The 20,098-nt window shown below is 64.5% G+C and overlaps 1 protein-coding gene across 3 annotated transcripts; it reads right to left on the minus strand.

The window, feature by feature from the left end:
* Positions 1–164: 164 nt before the first annotated feature.
* STK11 (serine/threonine kinase 11) lies at positions 165–19,772 on the minus strand. 3 transcript variants are annotated; one of them, XM_047848308.1, is made up of 11 exons: positions 18,801–19,768; positions 10,146–10,229; positions 9,062–9,151; positions 8,228–8,360; positions 8,003–8,139; positions 6,825–6,952; positions 4,641–4,698; positions 4,171–4,367; positions 3,914–3,955; positions 1,510–1,728; positions 165–692 (listed from the first exon to the last, which is right to left on the minus strand). In XM_047848308.1, the coding sequence occupies exons 1-10, from the start codon at positions 19,088–19,090 to the stop codon at positions 1,526–1,528; spliced, it is 1,362 nt and encodes a 453-aa protein (XP_047704264.1). In that variant the 5' UTR covers positions 19,091–19,768; the 3' UTR covers positions 165–692; positions 1,510–1,525. The 3 variants fall into 3 exon arrangements, 2 of the variants coding, with proteins under 2 accessions (XP_047704264.1, XP_047704265.1); XM_047848309.1 differs by lacking the exon at positions 3,914–3,955; XR_007149892.1 differs by lacking the exon at positions 165–692 and having other exon boundaries at positions 1,589–1,728; positions 1,922–3,955; positions 18,801–19,772.
* Positions 19,773–20,098: the final 326 nt, after the last annotated feature.

A 20,098-nucleotide genomic window follows, 5' to 3' on the forward strand; every position in this document is an offset into this window, starting at 1 on the left:
ACTCCTGTCCAGCGTGGCCAAAGACAGACCCCCTCGGAAGCCCCAGTTCCCACCACCCGGCCACCTGCCGGCCGGCAAGACCTGCAGAGCCCAGCCTGCCCCCCGGGCTGTGGAAGCCCACGAGAGGACCACCCAACAGTTCCCAAACACCCTTCACAACCAGCTCAAATCCACCTGCTTTATTTTTTCTTAGAAAAAGGAAAAGGAACCAACCAAACAACAAAGACAAGGCAGCCGCCTGGCTCCCTTGGGCTCTGGGCATGCATCTGTTCTTCTACTGGCTCCGGCTGTGGCTGTGGTTTGTCTGAACACGTCACTAGGTGTGGGAGGCGCTAACGTGGAGCAGAGTAAAAAGAAGTCAGGGGTGGGGCGAGGACCAGTAGTCTGAACGTAAAGTGCATGGCAGGGGCTTCCCGCGGGGCCCGCGTGCCGGCGCTCTCCCTCCTCCCGAGGCCCGGGGAGGGGGCTCAGCACAGGGCTGCAAAGTCAATGAGAGGCCGTGTTCACTGGCCATGAGGGGAAGGCCAGTCCCCAGTCCCTGCTGTCCCCCAGCCATGGCCCTCCAGGACCCCTGGATTCCTGAGGGGCAGTCGGCTAGGAGGGTGTGGTGGTGGCCTTTCTGGGCAGCAGACGTGGGCCAGCAGTCGGCAGGAAGACTGAGGACCTGGGCCGTGGCACCTGGATGAGACGGGCTGCAGACGGGAACAGATGGGTCACTCCTGGGCCGGCGAACACATTCTGCATCTCAGGAGGCAGGGCCCACCCTGGGGCCCGCTGACAGGGTGGGGGAAACTGAGGCCTGGTCACACGGAGCTGTCAGGCGTCCAGAGAGACCAGGCAAGCTCGCACTGATCTGAAGGGCCACCGTGTAGTTCACTCCCTGCCCACTGGGGTTAAGCACCACCCTCCACAGAGAGAGCCAGGCCTCCCTAAAGAAGCAGGTTTCAGCCTGCCTGGCTGGTTCTGATGCTGGCAGATAAGCACTCCAGGGCCACTTGAGGGGGGGTGGGGGCAGCACCCTGGGAGAGGGCACCCCGCCTGCACCCCGAGCAGACGATGGGCTCTCCTGCACCCCTGGGGCCTGATTCCCCTCCACATACACCTTCTTGGACTGGAGCAGGCAGGAGCAGGAAGAGGAAGTGGAGGAGGCCGAGCGGCCACCAGGATGACAGCCCGAGCCAAACCCAAGACGTCTCAACCTCCCACCCGGCCACCCGGCGCCTCATACACCTCTGGGCTGAGTCCAGCATCACCCGGGGCTGGCAGGACAGGCGGCTCCTGTGAGGGGTCCGCCTCCTGCTCGCAGGAGCTGCTGCCCAAGCCACCCCCCGCCCCCGAACCCCCGGCCAGGGTCCTAGGGCAAGTGAGTTCCTCTACCTCTGGCCCAGATGCCAGTGGCGGTGGACGAAGACCGACAGAACGGCGAAGGGCAGAACCGGCCCCGGTCAGCAGTGGTGGGCCGGTGCCCTCGGTGCGTCCCATCCCCCCCAGGTCCCCGAGGCGGCCTACCTGCGGGCGGCGACCCTCACTGCTGCTTGCAGGCCGACAGCCGGCGGATCTTGCTGCTGGCCGAGCAGGCCTTGCGGGTGGGGTTGGAGGCGGCGCTGGCCCGGCGCTCCACCTTCGACTTGGCGCTCAGCTGCGCCGACTCCGTGCCGTTCATGCACACGACTTTGGGCGGGCCCCGGCTCTGCCCGTTCTGACTAGCCTCCTCTTCTGGGACCTGTCCTAGGAGGGAGAAGGCGAGTGTGGGCTGATGGGGGCCCAAGACCAACACCCCCAGGGCCCCCCCAGCCCTCAGGCTACGTCTCCGCCTGCCCCGCCGGGCTCCTCCACAGCCTGTCCCGCCCCGGCCCCTCCCGCAGGGCCCCTCATCCGGCTAGAGGGAGCCCACCGAGGTGGGGGCCCAGCCCACGCTCACCTGCCTGCTCAGGTTTGAGCCGGGTGTCTGTACCAGGTGGGCTGAGTGCTCACCATCCACCCCAGCACAAGGGGAAGGGACCGGGGACCTGGGGCACAGGGACCTGGGCTCGACCCGTTCGCCCCTGCAGAGGCCACAGCAGGCTGGGCCCTCGGGGCTTGGGAGGGGCTGGGCTCAGGCCAGGTGTGCGACAGGCATCTCTCCCACGAACGCCAGCCTCGACTCCCCGTGCCGGGCACGGGATGAAGAGATCAGGGCCCAGGGCCTGCCGGTCCCTACTCTCAACTGGGTGGCACCAGCCCTTGCTGGCCTCCGGGGAGCCATGGGCCTGGGGCTGCCTGCCTGAACTGTGGGGGCGGGGGAGGAGGAAGGCACATAGGAGCTGGCCAACGTGCCAGGGCCCAAGTGGCTCATTCAGTGCACATGGAGAACCGGCCTGCTGCCCACAGTCCGCCCTCCTGCGACACAGGTGGAAAGCTGCCCACGGCTGCCGCCAGCCGACCTCTTCCCCAGCACAGCGCCCCCTCTGGGCCAAGAGTCCCACTGCCTGACAGCAGCTTCTGGAACACGGCATCTTAGGTCAGAGCTCCTCACTGCTGACAGGCTCCTGCTGAGGAAAGCCCTTGGGGGGGCCAGGAACCCTGCTCTGATGGAGGAGGGGCCATAGGGGGGGGGGGGTGCGGGAGCAGCTCTGCACAGACCACCTGGAGCCCAGCCACCGGCACAGCAGCTGTGGCTGAGGCGGCACAGGACCCGGCCTCCCTGCCCTCAAGGGACTGGGGCACGGCCGGCAAGCACCCACTCCACCCCAGCCCGAGGCCCGGCACCCAGCTGTCAGGGTGGGCAGCAGACCTCCACAGTGGGGACAGTCTGGGGAGACCGAGGCCAAGCAGCTGAGAGCCTCTGAGCGGAAGCACCCCACCGGGACTGAAGCGAGGAGGGATCTTGGCCCCAGCACAGCCCACCGCCGACCCACAGGAGGTCAGAGAAAACCCCACTGGTCCTGGAGCAGGACTGTGCTACTTCTGACACGGACGACATCGCCCGGCCAGGCATGTGGCTCCAAGCCTGGAGAGCTGCCCTCGGGTGCGCCCTCCCCTACCCGTCAAAGGCAGCCCCTGGCCTCTCACACGGGCCAAAGGGCACACGGGAGCCAACATACACGGTCAGTATAGTCTGGCGAGGTTCTGGGGATTGGGCAGGGTCCTCACTCGGCCTTCCTGGGACAGCAGACTGTCTGCCAGCGAGGGCCCCTCACAAGTTCCTGACACAACACCCCAGCGACTCTGAGAGGCAGGACGCCTTGTTCTCACTCTCCATGGGAAACAGAAGCTCTGAAGGCCAGGGCTCCCAGAGCTAGGACTCCGTACACGTCACCTCCCGGGACTCCTGGAGCCCAGGACCCGGTAGGGAAACGGCTGAGCCAAAGCCACAGAAACTCAGGGTCCAGCAGGCGCCGGCTCTGAGATGATCCTGCGGCCGGCCATGACAGGCTGTCACAGAAACCCCAAGCACGCCCCCCACAGGAGTGGGACCCATGATCCCCGCCCCGGCTCTGGCAGGAAAACGGCGCTGGGCCCACGGCGTTACTGCCCAGTGGGGTCTCCCGGGGGCCCACCCACCACACAGGCCACCTCCACACGCCAATTCTTTCTACAATAGAATCCTCACTCCTGGCAAACAAGCCAGCACAAAGGGAGACCGGCATCACCCCCACACGCACAGCGAGGCAAACCTTTATGACAGGAGCCGACAGGCTGGCCCCAGGACACAACAGAGCTGTGAGCGCTGTGGAAGGGGGTTGGGGAGGGGCTGGGGGGGTGGGGAACGCTCGGGCAGCTGCGCAGGCTTAAGGAGGGAGGCAGGGGTGCCGAGGCCTGGCCTCTACGGCACTGGAGCGGGGAGCAGCGCTACACTACGCCCCGAGCTGCTCTACGCCCCCGGCCTCAGCTTCCTCTCCAGAAAGGTCTGAACACTGGCTCCTCTGCGTGCCTCTCTCCTCTCTAAGCCCTGCCTCAGACGCCTCCTCGCCACCTGGGGAAGCAAGGCGACACGCATCAGGGCTGGCGGCCGGGCACCAGGAGGGCCACTGGACCCTCTCGGGCCGTCGGAGGGGCTTTCCCCCATCTCACCGCCCGGCGGGACGCGGACTGCACTCCCCAGAACACAGGAGGGTCCCCTCCGGGGATGTGATCCCTGCTACCGCGGGCAGGGGCCCCTGGGCCAGGCCGCGAAGCGGCCGCACTCACCGGGCACCGTGAAGTCCTGAGTGTAGATGATGTCGTCCTCGATATCGAACAGGTCCTCGTCCCCATTGTCGTCCGCACAGCCATGCAGATCCTCCAGGTAGGGCACCACTGTCATGCCTCGCCAGCGGTCCTTGCAGTCTGAGCTTGGCGGGATGGGCACGGGCTCCTCTGATGGCGGGTGCTTCTTCCGGAACCAGCTGTGGAAGTCACAGGTCAGGACAGTGCAGGGGCTCCCCCGCCCTCAACACGGGGCACCTCCCGACCTCAGGCCCAGCCTAAAAGCCAGGGGAAGAGAGCAGCCAGATAACCCAACCCCGCCCCCCCACTCACTCCCACCACGTGCACCCCATACTCTCTCTCACCGTGCACAGCGCCTGCACCCCAACCCCCGACTCACTCCCACCACGCGTACCCCCCGTGCCCCCAGACCCACCCCCACCCCCACGGCCGGCCCCACACGGGACACTCACCTGTGTTGTCTGATCTGCTGTATGGAGAACCTCCTGGCTGGCTCGTATTCCAGCATCCCTGACAGACCAGCAGGGCGTGGGGAGTCAGTGCTGGGGACGTGGCCCCAGCCCCAGCCCGTGTCAGCCCGTGCCCAGAGGACACCCCCAGGAGAAGGGGTGCGGGCATGTGTGAAGGGAGCCCCAGCTCGGTGCTCCAGGCACTCCCCCCCCGGCCAGCCCCCCACAGGCCTGGCCTCCACCAGTAGGGCCGGCCCGGGCAACGGGGCCAACACGCAGAGTCCATAACTGCGAACGCTGGGTGCGCACAGCCCCGGGCCCCACGAGGCTGCTGGCAGGAAGGTGGACACCAGAGCCGCCGGGGAGCAGGGCAGGCCCACCGCAGCGACGCAGAACCTGTCCGTGTGCTCAGGGAAGTCAAGCACGCAGGCCCACTCTCTGCTGGCCCCCGGCCGGCAAAAGGCAGGGGACGCTAGCGGTCAGCATTGCTAGCCAGGACCAGACGGACGGTCCCCGAGACGGCAGACGGAGAGAACGGAGGCCAAGAGGGCGACGCGCTGTGGACGTTCGCACAAGGGTCTGGTGCTGGGGGGCGGGTCCCACCCCAGAGCCCGCAGCTTCCACGTGGTGGGGGCGGGAGGGGAACAGCTCTGAGAACTCGGCACGTCACACACCCGGAGGACAACTTTGTTCTCCAAACCGCACAGCGATTCGATCTGGAGAGCTGGTCGGACCCCAGGCCTCAGGGCCCGGATGGTACTCTCCAGGCCTGGCTGCAGTGCAGGGGCATCTGCAGACCATGAGCCCCGGGGCCACCTCGGCCTCAGGGCAAATGCCTTGGAGGTGAGGGACCGGACTACTGACGCCCTCTGCCATCTACCTAAGCTCCCCGATGGGGGCTATTTCAAGCGCTGACAAAAGTAAGGGCAGTAACAGACCAAGCAAAGGAAGCTTCCTTTAGAGAAACCGCCAACCAGCCGCTGCCTGTCAAGAGAAAGTGCGCCGTCTGCCACCTCAGCCGTGTCTGAAATGACCTTCGGTGGAAAAGAAAGCCCTCGTGGGGGGTGAGGGGAGGTGAGAGGGCCATGCTCTCGGCGCACTCGAGGACAAGGAGGGTGGACATCACAACCCTCCTCCAGAGTGCCCAGGAGCTTCCAGGGAGAACTGGGGGCGGGCGGGTGGGGTGGGGGGGAGAAGGCCAGGTCTGAGCAGCAGGCGGGCTGGGCCACAGCGCGTACCGGGAACAGGGCAGAGCTGCTTCCCCCGTTCCCAGAACACCCTGGGCTGCGTGCTCAGCCGCCTTCGCCTTCGCGGGTCCTGGGGTGGCTGTCCAGGCAGGGCCCCAGAGGGAGGGGGGCGCCGCACAGGCTGCCCAGCGCTTGGAGTTCGGCCGCTGCAGCCCCAGCCTCAGCCCCAGCCTCGTTTCATCTTAACGTAAACGTGAGTGCCGGCCTGCCTCAGTTATCGGGAAACTCTCAAGAGCACGTGAGGTAACGTGAATCTACTCCTTCAACTGAAGTCACAGGAGATCTAGAAACTGAATATCCAACGCGAGCCGAGCGTAAAGTCAGTTACACGCCTAAGGACTACAGGCAGAGACAGACCCCAAGGCGCTATCTCGGTGACAACTCTTAGGTACCACTCACACCTGAGGGGGTGCTCTGGATGAGCCAGATCATCACCCACCGGGCCCTGAAAACAAACATCCAGGAACCCCAGGAGGCCAGCTGTGGCAGCCCCGCCCCTTGCGGGGCGGAGGGGAGGTGCCACCCTGGCCAGGGCCCTGCGTCGGATGCACAGCGCCCCCTGCTGCACAGCCTGGGACACGCAGCAGGAAGAAACCAGCCGGGGGGCGCGGGGGGGGGGGGGGGGGGTGTTTGCTGGGGGGCCAGAAGAGGATGGAACCAAGGCCCCAAGCAGGCAGTAGGGCCCAAGGAAGTCAGCAATGCCCCTCCCAGCCTCAGCCTCAGCCTCCAGAGCTGATCCTGCCAGCCACTCTCCACTAACTGGGCCCATTCCTTGGGTGGGGTGGGGGACAGGCCGGGCACGTGGGGCGTGGGGCTGCAGAGATGAAACCCAGCTCTCCAGAGGCCAGTGGTCTGTAGAAAACCCCCAGGACCCCCAACACCCGCTGGCAGCCCGTTCCCGACACCTCCAGCCCCACAGGTGCCGTCCCGAGGGCCTCACCTCTCAGCAAGTCCGAGAGCGGGGGGCCGCAGTCACCCGGGATCGTGTAGTCTCCCTTCCCGATGTTCTCAAACAACTTGTAGATGTTGTCCCCCTCGAATGGGTACAGGCCTGTCGTGATGTTATAGCTTCGCCCCCAAGGGGAAGGAGAGAGGCCCGGTCAGTTGGGGCCTCTCCTGCAGCCCCAGCCTGGGACCAGCCTGGCACAGGAGCCTTAAACCACCCTCACCTGTAGGGCCTCACACTGGGTGACGGGAATGCTCTGGAATAGGTGGTGGTGGCGGCGGCAGCACCACTCTGAAAACACCAGAAACCACTGCACTGGACCCCTTATAAAAGGGTGGCTCTGACAGCGCAGGAGTGATCTCTCAACAAAATAAAACGAAACAGGGGAGCCCGGGGGGCTCAGTCGTTTAAAGGTCCCACTCCTGATTTTGGCTCAGGTCGTGGTCTCACGGTTCGGGGGACTGAGCGCCGCGTCAGGCTTTGCACTGACAGTGCGGGGCCTGCTTGGGACTCGCTCTTTCCCTCTCTCTCTCTCTCCCTCTGCCCCTCTGCTCTCACTCCCTCAAAAACAGATAAATACTTAAAAAACAAAAATAAAACGAAATGAAACACCCATGTCGGCCGGCAGCCGCCCTGCAAGAGGCAGGAGGGAAGGTTCTGGAAAGTTAGGGCCTGCCCTCTGTGGCAGGCACCACGCTGACCGCTGCTCACGCAGAAGTGCTCGGGGATGTGCCCCGAGGGACGGACGAGCAGAACTGGGGGACACGGTCTGAGACTCCTCCGGGGTGACGGCGTAGAGTCAGGACAGAAACACTTGCTTCGAGACAACAGCAGTGGCCCTGGGGTGTGAACCGGGGCACACGTACCAGTACGAGCCCTCACGGCCGAGGAGGAAGGCCCGGCCGTGTGCACCCGCACACGGCTAATCCCGAGGACCCCACAAGGCGGGGAGCGGCCCCCTCTGCTCCTACCCACAGAGGGCTTCTCATCTTGGCACCACGGTTTCTCTGGCACTCTGGCCACCCGGCACAGCCCGGGAACGGTGTCTGGGGGACACGCTAGGAGGGGCGGTTCTAGAGGCCTGAAGCCCAAACAGGCCTGAGTCCTTGGTGGGCACAGGAGGGGCCCCTGGCGGGGGTGAAGCAGGGGGACCGAGGCCCACGGGCACTTACAGAGTAACCCCAGCCGACCAGATGTCCACCTTAAAGCCAGAGAAGGTGTCCAGGCCGTTGGCGATCTCAGGGGGCTGGAACGCTGGGGAGCCCTGGCTCGTCCGGCACGTGTCGTCCTCGGCAAAGGGGTGCAGGGCCTGCAGCATCGCCAGGTGGACCTCAGGGAGCAGCCCCCGCGGGAGCGCCCCCTCCCGCCCCCCGGGGCGCTAAGGGAGGCGCACCAACCTCGGCCACACCCAGGTCGGAGATCTTGAGGGTGCCGCCCGTGGTGAGCAGCAGGTTGCCTGGCTTGATGTCCTTGTGCACAATGCCCTGGCTGTGCAGGTACTCCAGGCCGTCCACCAGCTGGCAGAAGTACCTGGGGGGACATGACTTCTGTGACCTGCCCCACCAGGAACCTCGATCCTGCCCCCCGGGTCCCCCTCGGCACCGGGAGTGACCCCGCGGCACCAGAGACATCGGGGCCGCGCAAACAGAAAGGACGGGACGGGTGGCCCAGCAGGGAACCAGAGGGACGCTGACCAATCTGAGCCATTCCTGGTCCCACCTGGGGAAGGCAAGGAGGGCTCCCTGGCCCCCGCTGCCGCCCCACTCCAGGCAGCCCTTCTCTGCACTCCCCATCGGCCCGAGGGCCGCGCTGCGTCCCCACAATCACTCTGCCTGGACGTGACCACATGGCCCTAAAGGGGCCCCTTGGGGCCAGGGGACCCAGGCTCACTCTGCCAGCTTCCCGTTCCCTCACGACACAGGCCGGCAGCAGGGCTGGAGAGGTGTGACTCCCCAGGAGGGCCAGCTGACCCGTGGCAGTTCGGGTCACTGTCCTCGGCCTTTCAAGGACCAGGAGGTCCCAGAGTCTCAGGCAGCAAGCCCACCAGGGTCGGCAGACGCAGCCGCTGGGCCGGGCAGGCTGCAAACTGGGCCCCCGAAGCTGGGCTTTAAAACACACTGGAGCGCTCATCTCGCTGGTGATCAGAAAAACTCGTCTGAACGCGGGACGGGCCCGAGTGTGGGTCACCCCACGGGAGGGGGGAGCCACGGGCCCCCGCGGCAAGCACTCACCCGTGGGCCTGGCACACGGGGAAGCGCTTCTCGGGCACGCTGTCCAGCATCTCCTGCATGCCGCACACGCAGTACTCCATCACCATATACGTGCGGGGCTAAGGAAACCATGGGCTGACAGGGACCCCCCACCCCAGGCAGGGCCTGCCCCCTGGGAACAGCCAGCCAGACGCTCGCGGGAAGGGTTTGGGGGAGAAGACCGCAACTGCGTCTGATGGCCGCATCAACAGAGACAAGCGGTAGTGCGCCGAGACCACGACAAAGACCAGAGAGATTACAGAGCCCGTAGGGCGCCTCTGCCCTCCGCTGACCTCCCCAGGGTCAACTTGTAGAGGTCCGTGGTCGCCTAGTCTGGGCTCAGTCCTCCGGCCCACGAGAAGCTCTCAACACCCTGAGGGGCTCCCGCCTCACCCCTAGCCCCCCAGGAAGCCCCACACCAAGAGGAGACAAAGCTTGCAGGGCAGGAGGGAGGGGCGGGGTGGGAAGAGGGGAGGGAAGCCTGGGGGCCGGAAGCGCCGGAAGCGGCTGTGTCTCAGGCCAGCAGGAGAGAAGGTGGAGGCCCCCGCCACATCTCCCCCAGAGGTGACCCTGAGTGCACCATGCTGGAGAGGAGCCACGTGCTGGAAAGCCCACCACTCTGTGCCCAGCAAGTCAGTGACAGACGCCTTTGTGGAAAGACATCAGTCCCTTGGCTAGACCTGAGGCACCGCCCCCCGCCCCCCCCGCCCCCCCCCCCGCCCCCTAGAGCTAGAGCCGGAAGACACAGGGCCCGCCCCCAGAGAGAAAAGGGCAGAGCCAAGGACCGTCCCAGTGAAGTGCCCCTGCAGTGACACTCCCCGCCCCACCCCACGTTCTACCCGAAGCAGAGCGGCCGTGCAGGGCAAGGTGCGGCCGGAATGCCAGACGCAAGGAGAGCGCCCTCCACGAGGCCCCCCCGGACTTAGGGGTGGGGCCTGGGACCCCGTACTCCCAGCCCAGGGCACAGGGCGAAGGGAGGGCACAGCACCCGCACAAGCGAAGGTCGGAAGACACCCCGCAGCCCTGACCCGGCGCTCGCAGAGGGGCCGGGCTACCGGAAGGATATATTTTTTGCTTCTCTTCGTTGCACAGCACGTCCACCAGCTGGATGACGTTTTTGTGCCGCAACCTCCTCAGAAGTTGGATTTCCCTGAGACACAAAACAGAGGCGTCAGCGGAGCCGCCAGCGAGAACGGCTCAGAACACCCTGCTCCCCGCTCCGCTCGCTCCGCTCGGGAAGGAGGGCGCTTGCCCTGGGGGCGCAGGGGCGCAGGGGCGCAGGGGCGCAGGGGCGCAGGGGCCGCAGGCTCTGAGGCGGCAGTGAGCAGCCACCACGTGCAGGAGCCGGGGCTCGGTTACACGGCAAGGCCAGGCTGTGACTGTCCCCGCCGCCCCGCATCCCTTCCGCGCCTCTTGGTGGGGACGAAGCCCCAGGCGGTGCGCCGCGGCTGGAACGTGCCCGCAAGGGCCCCCTTGCTCTCCCTGGCGCCCCGCAGCCCCTGGGGAAGGGCAGAGAGCCCAGGAGACCTCCGCGGCTCCCGTCCGGGCACAGGCCCCACCAGAGTGGACGCCACGGCCCACCCGGTGCCACGCACGCCCCCAGCCCGTGCCCAGTGCTGCCCGCTCTGCGGACGGCCCCCCGACGCCTCACCTCTCCGGGGTCTGAACAGGGGAGGGGCCCTCACAGCTGGCAGGTGCAGGGGGAGCGGTCGGCAGCCCCTCGGGAGGCCGCCGGCCAGCAGCCGAACCCACGGTGCCACTCCAGGTGCGTGCCGTGCCCGCGAGAACTGAAAACACGTCCACACAGAAGGCTGCACCTGCCTGGCCAGGGCAGCGCCGGCCACACAAACCTCCAAGCTGGAACCACCCCAGTGCCCACCACACACGCGTATGTCCACAGACGACTGTGCCCACCGCGCACGCGCACGCCCCCCCCCCCCCAGGCGCATCCACCGCGCACGCGGACATCGCTCAGCCGCCAGCAGACTGAGCGAGGCGCCCACCCCCGCCACCCCCAGGACGGACCCCGGACACACGACGCTCAGGGAGGGAACCCGACACGAGAGGCCACGCGGAGTGTGAGTCCACGTGTGTGAAACGTCCAGAACGGGCCCGTCCATGGACAGGAGGGGGGCTCGTGGGGGCCGGGGGCTGGGGGAGGGGCAGGGAGTGACTGCTGATGGGGACCTTTAGGTTGCTTTACGGTTGCTCTAGGGATGACGAGCTAGATAAGCGCGTGGTGGGTGCCCATCCCCACGAATACATTAAATGCCATCAAACCGTACGGAAAGTCTAGGAAGTCCTCGGCAGAAAGCTCAGGCATGGGCTGGAGAGCCCACCGTCCTCACAGACCCAGGCCCCCGCCGCCACCTCCAGGGGGCCTCTCCTGACAACCCCCCCCCCCCCTCCCCAGGGCAGGTCCTCTGCGGTGTGATGCCTGCAACCACCCAGGGCCCTGGACTTGGCGTGTGTGCACAGCCCCGCACCCCAGACCGGAGACCCCAGACCCAGAGGCCATCGCCTCACAGAACAAAGCACAGGCTTGCAGGCACTTCCCCCACAAACTCACCGACCAAACCCTGTCCCCACGTCCCCACCCCCCGACCCCCCGCAGAGTTCTGGGCTCAAGGAGATTTCTACCCTCGTTTTCCTGTTTTTCCACAGTATCCCTATCCGTCTGACTACTGAGGCCCAGGATGCTGCACATATAGAAATACACACACTGAGTGGGAGGGAGAGGGGGTGACAAGCAGAAGCCGGGGCGGCCCTGCTTGTACCCTCTGAGCCCTGGGGACTTACTCTGCCGTCCCTCATGAGCAGAGATCAGAATCCCTTTTTATCCCCCCAAATAATTGACGCAGGGTGTCTCCCCCTCGGCACTTCTAACATTCTGGGCAGGTCGCTCTCGAGTGGGGGCGTCCTGAGCCCTAGTTCAGTAGTATCCCCGCCTCCCCCCGCCCCCCCCCCCCCCCCGCCACTCCTGACAGCCACAGACGTCCCAGGGACGGTGCCCTGCTGTAAAGGATCAAGGTCCGCGACGAGCAGGAGCGGAACCTCAGGCCACCCCTATCCTCGCCTCTGAGCCCCTCTGGGCCAGCGCAGGGCATCCCCTGGAACTCAGGCCTCATCTCCCTCCCTCAGCCCTTCCTCCACCCCCTCCCCCCTCAAACCATCCCACTCCCCTGCCTGCCCCAGCCCTGCTCCGTGTGTCCAGAGGGACTCTCCGCCCACTGGCCCATCACCCTCCATTTCTCCCCAACAGGCACGGGGTGGCAGCAAATACCCATTTATGGGGGGGCGGCCGACCATCAGCCCCAGCCCCCAGCACAGCGCTGCGCGGCCCGGGAGACAACCGTGCCAAAACGGGAAGGATGTGCAGTCTTGTCTACACCTGCACAAAACCCCACTGGCAGGACGCACGCCAGCAGACCCCTCTGGGGTCACCGCCAGGTGCTGCCTGGACTCCTGTCAAGGGGTCGGCAGCCCAGGTGGATTTAGCAAAAGGGGCAGGAGTGAGACAGCCCCAGAGGAGAAGGGCATCCGTGCACGGCGGGAGCGAAGTTAGCAAGCCCTGCATGCCCGGTGGGGACCGACGGTGTCAGCCCCAGAGACAGACCCCGACTCCTCCAAGCTCTCGCTTCCCGGGACCGCACACAGGACTGGGAACAATCAGCACAGACCACAGCACCGGAATGAGATTCTCCAACACATCGGGATATCTCCGGTCAGCTGCCTTCACTACAGCCTGGTGAGTCAAATGCTTCCTCGACCTGTCCGTGCCACCCTCTTGGCCCTGGAAACTTCCTCAGGGCCCTCTTCATCCAAAAAGATCGCTTCAGGTACCTGCAACGTAACTAAAATGCATGTGTTAATGGGGCACCTGGCTGGATCGGCAGGTGGAGCGTGTGACCCTTGATCTCAAGGTTGCGAATTTGAGCCCCATGTTGGGTGTGGCGCCTACTTAAAAATAAATAAAATAAAAATAAAACCCATGTGTTGAGACCAGGAGGCCTTTCCTTCATCCAGCCAAATGGCGGCCACCTGTAGGGGATGTGGGGCAGCAGGACCGCAGCATCTACAGCAGAGCTCCACGCAGAGGCAGGGGGACGGAGCCTGGGACCGCACTTCTAATCCCACACTGAGAGTCAAGGGGCCCCGGGAAAGCCCACCCCGGGTCCTCACTGATAGGAAGGCGAGCCCCCCGCTCTGCATTGTCCTCGCGTGCCTCCCCCTCCACCACTGCCATCAGGATGAAACCACCACCCAATGTCCATCCTCTACAAGATGGTCACAGCACCAGCTCTGAACCAAACCAGAGGGCAGCACCCTTGCCTCTGCAGTGAAACAGCTCAACACTCCTACTCCGACGTCCAAAAAGTTTGTTCTTAAAAATAAAAGTCCACACTCTGACATAAACAGGCGGATCCACCGTGGGCATGCTGGGCCGTCCACTTGTTTGTTTGGTTCACTGTGATCAAAGCACCGTGAGTGAGCACTCGAGTCAGTCACCTTATCTCTACCAGGAAAGGACGGACACAATGTCAGGCAGTCCCCGAACAGAAGGGGCAGTCCCCGAACACAGCTGGCAGCGGCCAGAGCTCCAGGACAGAGAGTGCAGGAGGAGGGCACGCCAAGCCATCTGATCAGGGACCCCCGAGCGTCCTGGGGGTTCCTATCACCTCTGTACTTTCCGTGTCCCCTACAGGTTACATGGTGGGTCTAAACACAAGGAAAAACAATGTGTAAAGAAAAAGGAAAGGCGAGGAGCTCAGCCCGGATGCAGGAAGTGGAGGCAGAGGAAGTGGTGCCTTCCGCTCCCCCCCCCCCCCCCCCCCCCCCGTCTCAGTGCCTGTGGTCACAACCCCCACTCCCCCACCCCCCACCCCCGTTGCTGCCTGGGACCTGCCCAGGGTTGCTGCCCAACCCAAGTGGACTGCTTAGCCGACTTGTCGATTAACTGGAGGAAAAACCGAATGAGGGTCATAAAGCCATTCAAGCTTCCAGAGAAATGGAGAGTCACTGCCTTCACGGTCACGTCGGCCCCAAACAAAACACACAGTGACAAACAGGCCCACTGCCCTGAGAAGCACCGGCTCCATGCATCCCCGAGCGAGGCCCGCGCGTCACTCCCCGTCAGATGAGGAGCGGTCCGCTGGGCTCCGAGGGGCAGACCAGGGGCCACGGCAGCACTGGCAGAGGGACACTGAGCAAGATCCCGTCACCTCTCAGCCCCGCTGTTGATGCTTCTGAACGCTGTCCCAGGAGGGAGACTGAAACAAGGGGAAGTTGCTCGTAGGACAGTCCACACACGTCCCCAACAGCACGACTCACAGGAGGCGTCAAGTGGACACGACCTGAACACCCCACTGGCATGTAAGTGGACAAACATGACGCGGTCGATCTGTACACGCACACGTCCCTCAGCTGCGAGCAGGAGCGAGAGGCGCCCACACCCGCCGCCTCGCGGACGGACCCCGAACACACGACGCTCAGGGAGGGAACCCGACACGAGAGGCCACACAGGGCGTGAGTCCACGTGTGTGAAACGTTCAGAGCAGGCTCATCCACGGACAGGAAGGGGCTCGTGGGGGCTGGAGGAGGGGAGGAAGATGGCTGATGGGGACCGGGTTGCTTTCGGGGAGGCGGACCGTTCCCCCAGCCACGCAGCGTTGAGGGTTTCACAATCCGTGTAAGTATTCAATGCCACCGAATCACACCTTATCGCCACCAATGTCGGTATGTGAGTTCCGTGTCAATAAAGCTGTTCGAATAAACTGCAGTCCAGCCGCATGGTGGGCCCAGAATAAAGGGCGGCTCTGCCAGCGTCCCGTGCACTGTGAGGCCTGGCTCACGACCTACTGCCCCAAGCTCCCACATTTCAGAATGAGCCCCGCACCAGGGAAGGAGCGGACATCCAGGGAGGACGCCAGGACGGTCCCTGTGAGTTGCAGTGGACGGACCGCGCCCTCCCGAGGCCACCTCTGGCAGCCAGCCAGCCCGGGGTTAAAGTGGAACCCTTCCCGACACAGGGCGGGGCACCCAGCAGACGCTGGGACCTTGTCGAGGCCACCTGGGACAAGAGCAGGAGCCGACAAAGTCCAGGGCTCTGATCCTGGACACACTACAATCCCAACCATTCACCACCCAGATCCAACTATCTGCCAATCACCGCGAGGCGGCCCAGCCTGGAAGCCGGCGCCTGCCTGCGTACAGAGCAGCCGCCCCCGTGCCGAGGACCCGCTGCTCCTGGGGCTCACTCGGGATACAGCAGCTGGCTGGATGAGACTGGCTGCGGAGGCTGGGGGACCGGCAGTCGGGACACAGCTTGTCAGAGGCACACACGCTCCCTTTGACCCCAAGACTCCACTTGTGGTGACGTGCCCTTCCAGCACCCGTGCGCTTATCACGGCACGTGGCCAGAAGTAACTCGCCAACGTAGCAAACAGAGCCACCGGCACAAGGTGGGTCAGACCCGGCCACGGAGCCCTGCCGTCCCAACAAGACCACCACCGAGACGCGTAGTGGAGGCCCGACGACTGGCAGGGGTCCGAGAGCCACAGCCTGAGGGGCAGAGTGACCACCCCGTGACTTTATACGCCGACTTTGTATGCCAGTAAGCAGCAAGTGAATTTTATGATCCCAAACATCTGATGGAAAAGAGCCCACAAAGAACATTTTGTGGCGCATGCGACTCTCCGGAAAGTGAGTTGCAGCGTCTGTCGTGGTCGTGGGCACAGCCAGTCAGCCGCGCACCTGCCGCCCGCAGCTGCCTTCCCGCGGCTCCAGCACGGATGCACAGCGCTGCGCGGCCCGGGAGACAACCGTGTCAAAACGGGAAGGACGAGCAGCCTTGTCTACACCTGCACAAAACCCCACTGGCAGGACACACACCAGATCTCGCCGGCTGCCCCCGGAGAAGCGGGAGAGAGGGAGACCCCACCAAATACCCTCTTCCCAGCTTTTACAGGTTCAATCCATGTGATTTACTGCCCGTTAGAAAAACAATACCACTTTCTTCCTAAAAACGATCAGGGTATATAAAAAGTGCTTGAACAGGTTTAAAGAAAAAACACAAAAAAAGACTTGATGAGATCACAAATGACTCTTTCCTACTTGATGCTTTCTGAAACTTTCTCACTCTATACAAAGAACCTGCTAGTTTCTAGAAGCAAGAAGCAGAGAGGAGCAAGTGCAGACCCCAGGCGGTCTTCCTGGGAGGAAGCCACATGACAGGAGGGCCACCCTGGGCCACCCCCACCACCTTTACCACAGGCATCATTCTTTAGGCAAAAGGCTTCTTCTGATCCACACTGGGACTCCAGAGGCTTGTCTGGACGGCTCCGGACACTTCACTCGGAGAAGAGCTATTGGGGTTTATTAAGCCTCTCAAAGACAAAGGAGCCTTTTTTCCCCGCAGCCGGCTGGCAGCATGGCCGGCCAAGGAGTACAGACTTCCCCATGCAAGGACACCCCTTTCCTTCCCCTGAGAGCCGGGCCCTGAGCTGACGAAACGGGCACTGGCACAGGGCCCCACAGCTGGGACACCTTATGCGAACGGCCAAGCCAGCTGGGGACCCCGAGCCACTCCACCTCCCTGGCCTCGGTTTCCCCTCAGGTTCTTCTCAGGGACGCTGCGGGACCGAGCCCCTTGCAGCCCCAACACGGCACGCTCACGTGTCTCCACAAGCTCTTGGGGCCCTGACTGGCCATTCAGGAGTGCGGAGACTGGGACGCCGGGCTCAGCAAACCCCACCCCCCCATCAGGTTCTGGTCGTTCGTGTCTCCCACAAGTACAAGGGAGCTCTCGGAGGTGGTGGAACGCCCTCTAACTTGACCTTGGGTGTGTGCATTCGTCAGGACTCACACTGCGTCTGGCGGACAAGTGTCTCTACGACACCTGCACCGTGCCTCAGCAGAGCGGGCACTCGCCCACCGCAGCACCACCCCTGTGTCCCAGCAGGGGTCCGCGGAGTCCTGCTGCCACCAGGAGCCCCAGGACAGTCAGCAGAGTGGACGTGGGGGACTCTCGCCACGGATCAGTTGGTGCCAGAACGCAGCCCAGGCCCTTGAGAGGGACTCTGGGAACCTTAGGGTGCTGTTCCCAAGAGGCTGGGGGGCCACAGCGGCACGGAGTCCAGTGGCCAGCCCCAGGGATGCTCCGTGGACCCGTGGCGCCTCCAAGCAGGAGAGCTCAGCCACGGGCGGGCCCTGTTCCCCAGACACATCAGGGGATGAGGAGAGGAGCCCATGGGACAGAGATGGACCCTGGACATTGGGAGAGGGGCTGTGCCAGGAGTGGGATCCAAGAAGCAGGAGCTCGAGTGCAGCCGCACACCCCGCAGGAGTGCCGGCAGGCTGAGGCCACGCAACCCCTAGGTGTTTCTGGCTTAACGAGAAAACACCTAGAGGGCAGCCCTTGAATAGGGATTCCTGACTCAGGGGTGAGGGGTCGCTTGGACCTCAGGAGGGCGCCGGTGGGCCCCCCCCCCTCAGTCTCCCCCCGCATGCAGGTGGCCCCTGTCCAACCGCATGTCACAGGCAAGAGACTGGCACAGAGAACTAGGGCATCCGGCCATCCCTTCTCCACGTCCACAGGCCGGGGCATGAAGACCAGAAGAAGGCCTCATCGATATACAGCCCGCCCTGCCTCTGGACCACACTGTCCAGAGGCCGGGCACCAACACAGGAGCCAGTCCGGTCTCTGTCCTCAGCCCATCCACAATTTCACCACACCCAGACCTGGGCCGGCCCGGGGCAAGTGAACACAGCTCAGCTTCTGCGTGAGAGCAGGCTGGGCCAGGAAGGGGGAGGTGAAAGCGGACAGAGGAGCAGCACTTTCCAGGATGGGCCTGGCGGGAGGGCCGACACCGGGACGTCCAAGGTCGTCAGTCAGTCCTGCCACCTGGCCCGTTAGATAAACCCCTTCTTGGAAACTGGAGGCTGGGAGGAGCACGAGCCCAGGCAGGGTGGGGTCCCAGGGGCTGGCAGCCGACAAGAGGGGCACCTCCTCCTGAAACCAGCAAGAGGGATGGAGACACGGCTCCCACCATCTGTGGGGAGCCTCCTGCATGCAGACTCCGAGACCTCTGCAAAGCCCAAGAGCGGACAGGCGCCCGGGGAAGTCTGGATAAAAAGTTTGCCAGGGCCTGGGCTGATTCCTCTCCCAGGGAGTCACCTGGGCTTGTAGTCACGGATGCATCTAGTGTCACATCCCAAATGAGCAAGAAAGGGCTAAGTTACCCCCTGCTGACCGATAAGCCAGTGCAAACAATTATTTTTGGCAACCGCAGGGCTCCCCTCCAACAGGATAAACAAATCGCATTTCGCCCGGCCCTAGTAACAGCTGCACGCTGCGCAGAAAACCTGCTGGTGGCGGCCAGGGCCGTTTAGGAACACGGCGTCTCAGGGCCAAATAAACATTGGCTGGTTCCACTGGGCACCTAAATTCTTTGGACAGCTGGGGGGGGGGGGGGAGGCGCGCCCCCCTCCGAAAAAGGCTGTGACACCGCATCCTAAGAAACGGGACACCCGGCTGCAACAAGCCGGCCTGACTTCGTGAAAGTAACAAAGCAGATTTCCACCGACACCTTCCCTGTCAAGGAGGCCACGGGAGCTGAGGGGACAGGAAGGAAGGGAGGAGGAAGGAAAGGAGAAAGGGAAGGACGGAAGGTGACCACCCTCGCTGGCTGGCCGCTCGCTGACCCAGGAAGCCCACACTTACTTCTTCACGTTGGCCTCCCCATTGGGGATCCTTCGCAACTTCTTCTTCTTGAGGATTTTGACGGCTCTCCGGCAGAGCGTCTCCGAGTCCAGCACCTCCTTCACCTTGCCGTAGGACCCCTCCCCCAGCAGGTCCCCCATCAAGTACTTGCCGATGAGCTTGGCCCGCTTGCGACGTGGCTGGTAGATGACCTCCGTGGAGTCGATGCGGTGGATGAACGTGTCCATCCCCACGGACATCAGCTCCCCCTCTGTAAACATGCCCAGCTGCTGCGGGTCGGCCACATCCATCCTGGACTCTCGCGGGCGGTCCCTTTATCTTCCTTATCTATTCCCCCCCGAAGAGCGGTTCTTCCTTTTGTCCCCCTAAAGTTCCCTTCTCCAAGGAAAAAAAAAAACGCAAAAAACAAAAATCAACAAAAAACGCAAAAAACAAAAACAAAAACAAAAACAAAAAAAAAAAGGGAAATCCTTCTTCGAAAAGAAACGATTGTACTCGTCGTGAGTTCAAGAGGCGCGCCTGGCCCAGAACCCCGGCACCCGAGGGTGCGGAGGGTCGCAAGTCTGGGTGCCTGCCCGCCTCGCAGCTTCGGGTCGGGCCGGCGCGTCCACGGGGGCCCTCAGGAGGCCGGTGGGGCTTGCAAGTGCTAGGTCATCCTCCAGGGACTTTAGACCCTCGGACAAACACCGCTGCAGCCAAACCAAGTCTTCTCCGGGACGGGCATTACCAGCGGGTCGTGGCGCGCGCCCAGAGAGGGCCCCGCGGCGGCCGGCCGGCCCCAGGGCCCCAGGCTGGGCAGCCGAGCTTCGCTGGGGGCCGGGCACGCTGCTGGGGGCGGCTCCCGGCGGGGCCCGCCGTCCCGGGGGCCCGCGGTTGCGGCAGGTGCCTGTCCGGAAGGCGCGGGGGGCACCGAGGTCCGCCCCCGCCAGCCCCGAGCGCGCGTCGGGGGGCCGGGGGCTGCCCGGGGCCCTCCCGCCGCGGGGAGCAACTTCCGTCGGAGCCGGCCGCCGCCGGGGCGCCCCCACACCGGCCTGGGACCCCGGAGCGGCCGTCCCCCGCCCCAAACGGCAGCCCGCGCTCGCTCTCCGCCGAGAACGCCGTCGGCCGCGGGCCGCGGGGCGCGGGGACCCGCAGGGCTCCGGGCGGCTGAGGCGGCGCAGGCCGAAGGCCCGGGCCGGGGGTTCCCGAGGCCGCCGGGGCCCGGACAGCGCGTGCCCCCGCCGCAGCCGCCGCACGTGTGGAGCAGGCGGGGCGGCGCGGGGGCCCAGCCCATGCAAGGCGGCGCGGAACCGGCCGGC

This window comes from Prionailurus viverrinus, unplaced genomic scaffold (genome assembly GCF_022837055.1).
Source record: "Prionailurus viverrinus isolate Anna unplaced genomic scaffold, UM_Priviv_1.0 scaffold_60, whole genome shotgun sequence".
NCBI lineage: Eukaryota > Metazoa > Chordata > Mammalia > Carnivora > Felidae > Prionailurus > Prionailurus viverrinus.